Below are 9960 nucleotides of genomic sequence, written 5' to 3'. Positions count from 1 at the left end.
ATGGCCCCCATCTGCCTAGGTCACTCTCCACCCACAGGACAGGCACAGGGCCTCACACAGTGGATGTATACATGAAAGAAACCCGGCCCCAAACTGACTTCAGGAAACCAAGCTGACCCAGTCCGCCTGCCTGGGAGAAGGCTCAGCCGCTCTTCCGCTCGGCCTCTCTTCCGCTCGGCCTCTCTTCCGCTCGGCCTCTCTTCCGCTCGGCCTCTCTGCCTCTCTCTTCCGCTCGGCCTCTCTGCCTCTCTCTTCCGCTCGGCCTCTCTCTTCCGCTCGGCCTCTCTCTTCCGCTCGGCCTCTCTTCTCTCCTGGGTCCTGAAATCCTGACGCTGGTTTGTACTTGTCCTCCGGGGTTCAACGCCGTAGGAGAGCCTTGCAGTACCTCCTGGAGGCCACAAGGGGGAGAGCGCGGGGCTGTCCCAAGGAGGAGGCTGCATCCTCGCTGCACAGGGAGCTTCCCGGAGCGTGGGTGGGGGTGGAAACCCGCGGGGAGCTCAGGTCTCCTCGGCCCAGTCCCTGAGGCACTGGGAGACGCGGGGTGAGCACGGTTCTTGGCTCGTGGGGTGCTCGTGGCCCAAAGAGCTGAAAGCAGCTCTTGAAAGCTTAGAGTGACACCCGAGGCAGGCTAAGATCCCCTGGCATAAGGGGCCCTCCAACTAAGGGTGGGTACCCCTTTCTCCTTTCAGGGATCCTCCAGTGACCTCCTGAAGCCGCAGCTTCCATCTTATTCCTTAGATCCCATTCTTCCACAACGCCCGGAAGGAGCCCGTGCTCGGAACCTACCACCAGCTTCTCATTAGCCCTGGAATAAAATCCCTATTCCTCACCACGGCTCTATGCAATGGGCCTGGCCTCCCTCTCTAAGGTCCCTCTGGGCCTACTGGCACAGGCCATCAGGGAACAAGGGCGGCTGTTACCAAGGTCTTCAGAAAGCCAGAGCTTCATCTGCTTTTAGGACTAATTTCAAATTTCTCTCCCTGGGCCACCTTTTTAAATTTGTATTTTAATAGAGATGGGGTCTTGCCATGTTGCCCAGGCTTGTCTGGAATTCCTGGGCTCGAATGATCCTCCTGCCTCAGCCTCCTAAAGTGCTGGGACTACAGGTGTGAGCCACTGCACCCGACCCTCAGGCCATCGACCAATGAAGCCCTGTCAGCATCATATGGCTGTCAGCATCATACGGTTTTCTTCGCAGCACCTGTCCTTCTCTGAAGTAATCTTGTTTGTGTGTCTATTTTTTGTTGCATTATGATGTCTCCTTCGCTAGGATGTGGACTCCGTAGGGCAGGTCTTTTGTCCATCTGCAGTCCCCAGCACCAAGAGTAAAATAAATATTTACAAATTAGCCAATGGAGAGAGGGATTGGAATTAAGTGGGACCAATCCGGGAAGACTTCCCGGGACAGGTTTAAGCACAGGGCACATAGGGTGGGTGGCAAAGGAAGAAACCGGACCTGCTGGTGGATGAGGCTGCTTTCTTGGGTGTGACAACACTGACGAAGGGAGGAAGGGACGGGACAGGGAAGCCCTGAGTTCTGCCCCCTAATACTCCACACCCCAGCCCCCTTTCTCTCCCAGGATTCCTGGCTTTCCACCTAGAGTTCACTAAGGCCCCGAAAACCCAGTGTCTATCTCTTGGAATCCCCACTCCCTCCCTAGACCCAAAAGGCTGGCTGCCAGGCCCTAGGTGTGTCTCACAATGGGGCAATCGGGGCTGGGCCTCGCCTCCTACCCACGCTCAAGTTCTGGCAGATTTGGGGTGGGGTGGGGGCAGGCCTGTGGGAAAACAGGGGTTTACTGGTATTCTCAGTGAGGGAGCTAGGAAGTCAAGCCAACCTGGAGATGTGATGTTGCAGAGCCAGTCTCTGCGGCTGCCTGACTCCATTAACCCTCCGTGATTCATCCAAAGCTGAGCTGCATATCAGGCAGATTTTCCTGCCACCCATCACCTGAACTGCTGGGACCCTCTCCCAGGGAGAACCCCCTGCCCCTCTCTTTCCCCATCTGCCCAACCCGACTCAGGGACACAAACTACTGAGGCAGCGTAGATGGAGGAAGCTGGAGGAGTCTGGAGAGAGACACTGGCTTCTAAAGCTGGCACAGCAAAAATCATGTCAGGATGGAACTAGCTGGGCGCTGTGGCTCACTCCTGCGATCCCAGCACTTTGGGAGGCCGAGGCAGGGAAATCACTTGAGGTTAGGAGTTTGAGACCATCCTGGCCAACATGGTGAAACCCCATCTCTGCTAAAAATACAAAAATTAACTGGATGTGGTGGTGCATGCCTATAACCCCAGCTACTCGGGAGACTGAGACAGGAAATCACTTAAACCTGAGAGGTGGAGGTTGCAGTGAGCCGAGATCATACCACTGCACTCCAGACTAGGTGACAGAGCAAGACTCTGTCTCAAAAACAAAAAACAAACAAACAAACAAACAAAACCCCAAAAAATTACCCTCAGAAAATCTACCAGGAAGGTGCCAAGTGGAAACAAATCATGAGTCCAACACAGACAGCTTTTTTGTCCAGCATAGGAACAGAATTTCTTTGGTTGAGCACACAAAGCAGTTGGCCTGTGTTTAGAGGCACGATACAAAAAGTACCTATTTTTAAACACCAGAATGTTGAACACTAGAGCCAGAACCAGAACCTTATCTGTAAACACATACTTGGTGTGGCAAGATGATTATACTACTGGAGGCATCTGGAAACTGAGGCAATCTCAGGTTCATTCGGGGGCTGATGCCACTAACCTTAGTTCTTCGTTTTCATTTTGTCAAGAGCGTGCAGTTTGATTCATTTAAATGAATGCACCTATGCTTGGAGCTGCCATGTCTGATGGTGCAGGCTATGTATCACAAAGGACACTGTAAAGGGGACCTGCGGGGGTTTGATGCAGTCTGCCCCCCACTCTCAGGGCATAGGTCTAATTCACACAGGGTGTTACATGGGCTGTAACATAGCCTGTCCAGCATAGAGAGGAGCGATACAGGTTCAGGCTCTGGAAGCCCAGCGTTCTAATGCTGGTCCTGTCACATTCTGGCTGTGTGACCTGGGGTGAGTTATTTAACCTCTATATGCTGTGGTTCCCCCGCCTATAGAATGTGAGTAATTATAGTACCCACCTGTGTCAGAATCACTGGGACATTTCAATGAGATCACGTATTTGGAGCACTTTGTACAAGGTCTGCCACATAGTAAGCCTCAGTAACTCAGCTAACATTCTTATCAGTACCATGAGGTGGAGAGGAAAATATAGGAAGGGCAATTTATTGTCAAAGGACAATCACAGACTAGACTCTAGAGCCAAACAGAAGATGGCGTTGGATTGTTTGATGCTCTAGATCACCTAGGCCAAAACTGGCGCTGGGTCCCCCCACCCATCTGTCAAATCATAGCTGATTACACATCAGTTCTCTTTTGTCTGATTCTTCACTCCTGGAGTTGACCCTATGCGGATGGAACGGTGGCTAATGAGCTTTTTCAGTCACTGTTCATTAATTAGTAAGATTCATTACACAGAACTTGTGTCCTCCAGAAAACCTTTTGGGAGGTGCTCCACCCACCTCAGTCATTCTATAACTCGTCCCTTCCAGGAGCACCAACTCTGTGACATCTACTACTGCATGGCCATCTGGGCTAAGGGAGTGTTCTCCAAGCAGTGTTCCCTCAGGTAGCTCTGCAAAGGGGAAGCTGCCGTTATAAAATCAGAGGAGGCTGAAGAGGGGCAGGATGTCTGGGACTGGGGTGTGGGGGCAGCGTGAGGATGGAGCCGAGGTGCCCAGCTGCTGGGGTTCGTAAAGGTTATTCATGGACACCGTCCAGCCCTCCCACCTAGGGCCGCCGCCACGGTGCATTGCATCAGGTTGGGTTGATAAGGTCTTGCTTTGCCCTGGCAGTGCCGGTCCATGTCCCAGCCCCTCCCTGTTACAGCAGGAGCCGGTTTGGCCACCTGAACTTCACTGTGGAGAAGGCTGCTTGACTAGGACGTTGTGTCACAGTGAGGTGATCCAACTTCCAAACGGGGGGTGGGGCGAGGTGGGTTAGGGCAATGACATGGAGTGGGCACTCCAAGTTCAGGGTACCTGGATCCCATCTCCAACTGGGCACCCTAAGACCTGGTTTTTGTTTCCCTGTTCCTTGTCGTCTTAGCTCAAGACAGTCATTTCTCTGAAGACCCAAGAGTAAAAGATGGGCAGTTGGAAAATGGAAAGGTTCAGCCCCATGGAAGAAAAATGTACACTGTGGCAGAAGGATGCTTGAATACTAAGTCTAACATATCCGGTCTGACTAATGCTGACTCCACCTGGGTTCTTTGTGAGCCGTGGTACTAGGGGGATGTAAAGCTGGTCAAGATACAGCTCCTGACCTCAAGGAACTTGATATTCTGAAAGGGAAACAAGGCAAGAACATGACTTACTTAGATACAATAGACACACTTAGATACAGAGACATAGAAACGAATGAATATGGGAATTCTGTGAAAGGAAAGGTGTGGAGAGAGGGACTGGGCATGGCAGGAAAAATCTGGGAAGCTTCATCCAAGAAGAGTGCTGGGTGCTGAGAACTGGAGATGAGAGAAGGCCATGTTAGGAATAAGGGACAGCATGGCTAGATTCTTGAAAGAGGAAAAAAGAAGGATACAGTTGGTAAGGAGTCCAGTTTGGTCAGAATGTGAGGTATGTACAAAGGGAGTAATGGAAGAAGTTATAAAGGTGGGTTGAGTTCAGAGCATAGACCGCCTTCACTGCCAAGCTAAAGAGTTTACATAGATTTTGGTAGGGTGAAAAAACGGCCTGAATTAGTGTGGAGCGCGGGCTGATACCTGTAATCCCAGCACTTTGGGAGGTCAAGGCAGGCGGACCACTTGAGTCCAGGAGTTTGAGGCCAGCTTGGGCAACATGGCGAGACATCTTCATCTCTACAAGAAAATTTAAAAAAAGCTCCAACATCTCTACAAGAAAATAAAAAAATTAGCTGGGTGAGGTTATGCGTGCCTCTAGTCCCAGCTACTAGGCAGGCTGAAGTGGAAGGATTGCTTGAGCCTGGGAGGTCAAGGCTGCAGTGAGCCATGATCACCTCACTCTACTCCAGTCTGGGCAACGAGTGAGAGCCTGTCTTAAAAAAAAAGGGGGGGAAAAAAAGCCTGAATTCTAAGAGAGGAATAGGGATATAAGGAAAAGAGACAAAGACAAAAGGAGAGGTTGCTTGGGTACCACTGCCAATCCCTTGGAGGGACAGGTCCAACCTGTCTCTGTCCCAGCCCCATCTGCATGAAGAGACCCATTGCAGTCTCACCTTCCACGTGCCTGGGGCAGAATGCGAATTGAGAAATCCAAGGCAAATGAGGAACAGTCCATGCCTCCCCCTCCCAGAGCCCCGGGGGTGGGCGACAGGCTCTGAGGATGAGTCAGTGGGGTGGGGACCCCATTTCTGTGCTCATCTGCCTCCTTGGGAATATAAAGAGCAAGCACTGAGGCCCCGCCTCAGAGCACCCCAAACTTGATGCCATGAAGATCCCGGTCCTTCCTGCCGTGGTGCTCCTCTCCCTCCTGGTGCTCCATTCTGCCCAGGGAGCCACCCTGGGTGGTTCTGAGGTGAGCACGTCACCTGCATTTTTATTCTTATACATGTTACCCACCTACCCCTCCATCTCTCTACCTTCTGTCCATTCCTGGATAGGTGGCTCTTAGTTTTGGATTCTGATGGGGGCTGAAGAAGTTGGGGCTCTGTGGAAGGGAGGAGGGAACAGAGCATCCCTGGGGAGACATTTGGGACAGAGATGCTCCTCTTTCTGGAAGGGATGGTGAAGTGTGTGGGGGAGGCTCGTGTACTGAACCCTGGGAGGAGACAGGACTGAGTGGGTCGTCTGGGTTCAGACGATCTCCACCGTGGGCCCTCAGAGTGTTCACTCATTCTGTTCCAGCGCACACATGCCTGGGGATGTGCAGGGGAAGAGGGGGAACTGGAGAACGGCAATGTGAGACAGAGCAGCTCCAAACCCAGGCCTGCGTCCACATGGACAGCAGGTGGAGAGGGTGGAGCAAAGCGAAAAACTAGCTAATGCTGCCTGCAGCTGACTTAACTCTAGGAGGAGTGGGGCTGGGGTGTTCTGGGATACCCCTGCCTAGCCCCTCTTTGCTCTATTTGTGCCCCTGTGAGCGGTGTCCTGGTGACAGGTGGCTCCTCACTGTCTCTGGAGCGCAGACCACGGAGAGAATCTTTACCATCCAGTCCTCAGCCAGAGAGGAATCCTGATGCCTGCTCTGGATTTAAAAGTCTAAGACAGGGGCACAGGCTCAGCGGCTGACGACCGAGCCAGTGATGTCACTGAGCTGGGGGACTGTCGGGGCCTCAGGGGAAGGGGGGCTGACTTCCCCAGTCTGAAAGGGCAGCTTTCACACTACCTGACACCATGGAGTGGGAAGACGTGCCTAGAATTTTAACAATTTTAGGGGAAACTAGAAATCGGGATGAATTTATGAATTCTTACTAATTCAAAATGTCCAATTCAAACCAAAAAACAAATGAGCCAAATTTTTATGAGATCTGAGCATCTGGATCCAGCCTGCGGGTTCCGTGTTTGGCTGTGTCCTGGGGAGGACACGATGGGGCACACTGAGGCCTGGGGTGGGTCCCCATGGAGGGGGGTAACTGAGCCTCCAACAGTGGTGGCAATAAAGCCACAAAGCAAAGCAACCTCAATCAGTGAGAGGCAGGCGGTTCACCTCAGCAGCTGGGCTCCCACCTGCACGCGAATCTTTCCCACCCAGCTATATGGACTGAGCATGGGTGTCTCCAGAACACCCCACCTCTTAGAATTAAGTTAACTGCAGGACAGCACTAGCTAGTTTTTCCCGAGCGAATGCTCCGCTCCAGGCTTTCTGCCTGCTGCCCATCACGACACTGCTTACATGTACCATTCTCCAATTCCCCCTCCTCACCCTGCACATCCACCAACCACGTGCGCAACTGGAATGGAGACCATGGTGGAGAACAGGCTGCGTTCTTTCGGGGACTGGCCTGTGGATGAAGGCAGAGCTGGCAGACAGGGATGTGGGTGAGGGCCCTGGCGTCACGTGACCACCTGCCTCCTTTTCTCCCTCTCCCTTTCTAGGAAGAAAGCACCATTGAGAATTATGCGTCACGACCCGAGGTAAGCCGTCTGTTTTCCCCGGCCCTCCAGCCGTGAGTCTGTCCTTTCTCTCTTTGTGCTTCTTAGCAACTTTCCTAACACCCTGCTTTTCCGCCTAGGCCTTTAACACCCCGTTCCTGAACATCGACAAGTTGCGATCTGTGAGTACGCTTCTCTGGTGCTGCCCCCGTGAATACCTTCATTACAGAGGGGATAAACGCCTTGGTGGAGAGCTTGCAAAGCTGCCACGGTTCCTTCACCTTCTCCAGAGGGCTGGGGGCTAAGCTCTGGCCTCCCCTGGAGCTGACCTGCTTCTGCTGTCCCTCTTCCTCCACAGGCTTTTAAGGCTGATGAGTTCCTGAACTGGCATGCCCTCTTTGAGGTGAGTGCTCGGGCGCCCCTTGCCCTCCTTGGTTGTCTGCAGTCATCCCAGGGTAGTGGCAGCACATTTTGGCTTTAAATGTACGGGTTGGTTCCTAAGCTCTGGGAGGGAGTGACTGCCCTGCCTGGATGCTGCCCAATGGGCTGTCAACCGAAGAAAGCTTCCCCCGGCGTCTGTCCTGGCTGGCTACCCATGTTTTCCTAAGATGGTGGTGGAGGAGCAGAGCCCCAAAGACAATTGCAGAAGAGGAAGAGCCTAATCGGTCAAGATTTTATTTGAATCCCCTCATCCTCTATGGAAAAACTGGGGCCCACCCACACTTAGAAGGCAAAGTCAGTGACAGAGCTGGGGTCCGCGTCTCCTGACTGCACTCACTTCACACGTGGCCTCATGCGAATGCCTTCAGCTCCCTCGGCCTCAGCTTCCTCTGTGATGTGGGGATGACAATCCACCACAAAAGGTTGCTGTAAAAACCCACTGAAATCATGCTTGTGCAAGGCAGACACAGAATGAGTCCTCAGGAAATATTAGCTCTTGATAAAGTAATGACAAAATAATAACATTATTGTTACTATGGTTACTGTGGGAGTTCATTAAGGGAATGCTTACTGATCCATGCCCGGCTGACCCGCAACACAGCACTCTCTTTCTCTTTCTTTCTTTTAGTCTATCAAAAGGAAACTTCCTTTCCTCAACTGGGATGCCTTTCCTAAGGTAAGAGGTGTGGGCATTAGGAGGATATTGGGGGTAAGGGAAGAAGCAGAGGATATGGGAGAGAGAGTGGGGACAGGGAAAGGAGGATCAACCTTCTCACCAAACTGAAGGGAGATCTTAACTACTACATATAGACGAGAACGGGAACTCACATCGAGGCAGAAATTCCTTTCCATCCGTGCCATCCTATACTGGGCACCCAGGGGTTTCCCCATCTAACCCTGACCCCTCTCCCTCCAGCTGAAAGGACTGAGGAGCGCAACTCCTGATGCCCAGTGACCATGACCTCCACTGGGAGAGGGGGCGAGTGTGAGCGCTGATTCTCAACCTACCATAACCCTTTCCTGGCTCAGGAACTCCAATAAAATGTTTTCCATCCAACAGCTCCTGTATCTGTGTCTCTGTCCTCCTACTGGGCTTTACAAAGGAGTTAAGATGGAATGGGCCCCAAGGCTGGTAGGTAGAAATCTTGACTTCCAAGAGGAGAGTAAGTAGGGAGACAGGAGGAAATAGAAAGGACACACCAAGATGGCAAGAGACCTCCTTGTGTTTTAGCTCGTTAGTGTTGACTGGGATCCTTGAGGAGCATGAAGCTATGGCTTGCTTAGTAAGATGCTCAAGAAATTTCTAAACCAAAAAGTAACTGAGACAGGTCTCATTCTCTTGAGGGGGAGCTCGTGGACCCAGAAAACTGTCCTGTTGGTTTGAGCAATAAAGACAGCTCAAACTAGTGCCAAGCACCGATAGATTTGTCAGAGGTCAGGGTCACCTCCATTCAGAGGCCATTCGTTGGTTGCCAATTTGTAACCCAAAAAGTATCTGAGACAGGTCTCAATCAATTTAGAAGTTTATTTTGTCAAGGTTAAGGACAATGCCCAGGAGAAAAAATACAGAATCAGAGGAACGGTCTGTGGTCTGTGCCTTTCTCCAAAGATGATTTTGAGAGCTTCAGTATTTAAAGGGGAAAAGCGGGGAAAGAGGGAGGGTATGGTCACATTACTGAATCCACATGTTATAAGAGAAAAGGAGAGGGTAGGGGAATAGTCCATTATATATTTGTCTCATGCTCAGTAAATCCAGCACTTTACATAAGATATGGTGAACATAGAGTCGCTATCTGTTGAGATAGTTAACCTTTCACCTGTAGCTATCTGTTTAGGAACAAAAGGAAAGGCAGCTTCTGGCATGTCTCAGCTTTCAGCTGATCTTTTTGCCTTTCGATAGAGTGAATTGGGGTCCCAAATTTTCATTTTCCTTTCACAGATCAAACCTACTCCCTGAACTGTTGGCATTCTCCCCCTACCTACCTTCTGAAAACCTGATTCCCTTTGTAGTGGCGATTTTGTATAACAGAGCTATCTGAAATCCAAGGTTCAGGACCCAGCTTAAATCACATGAGCCCATCTGAAATCCTTTTTTGGAATTAGGTAGGCTCTAAATAAAGAAAACTAGCAGTGTGACCCTGAGTTTCTTTCTAAGCCTCTGCTTCTTTATCCGTGAAATGAGTATGGGAATAAATAAGAATGATAACCACCATGTGGTGTTGTTATGAAGGTCAAATGAGATAAGTATGTAAAGCCCCTTGCACACGGCCAAGCATATAGTAGATAATGTATTGCTACTCCCCCAGTTTCAACCAGAGAGCTGCCACAATGATCCAAATTCACTCATTCACTCACTCATCCATCCATCCACCCATTCATCCATCCATCCACCCATCCACCCAC

The 9960-nt window shown here is 51.1% G+C and overlaps 1 protein-coding gene across 2 annotated transcripts; it reads left to right on the top strand.

Moving 5' to 3' along the window:
- Positions 1-463: 463 nt before the first annotated feature.
- KRTDAP (keratinocyte differentiation associated protein) lies at positions 464-8616 on the top strand. Of its 2 annotated transcripts, none has more exons than XM_001095104.5 (7): positions 464-1081; positions 4840-5599; positions 7120-7158; positions 7257-7298; positions 7475-7519; positions 8186-8233; positions 8474-8616. In XM_001095104.5, the coding sequence occupies exons 2-7, from the start codon at positions 5513-5515 to the stop codon at positions 8510-8512; spliced, it is 300 nt and encodes a 99-aa protein (XP_001095104.1). In that variant the 5' UTR covers positions 464-1081; positions 4840-5512; the 3' UTR covers positions 8513-8616. The 2 variants fall into 2 exon arrangements, with proteins under 2 accessions (XP_001095104.1, XP_077838361.1); XM_077982235.1 differs by having other exon boundaries at positions 464-1091.
- Positions 8617-9960: the final 1344 nt, after the last annotated feature.

This window comes from Macaca mulatta, chromosome 19 (assembly GCF_049350105.2).
Source record: "Macaca mulatta isolate MMU2019108-1 chromosome 19, T2T-MMU8v2.0, whole genome shotgun sequence".
Classification (NCBI taxonomy): domain Eukaryota; kingdom Metazoa; phylum Chordata; class Mammalia; order Primates; family Cercopithecidae; genus Macaca; species Macaca mulatta.
The sequence above is the reverse complement of the archived record's forward strand: the minus strand, read 5'-3'. Positions and strand labels throughout refer to the sequence as shown.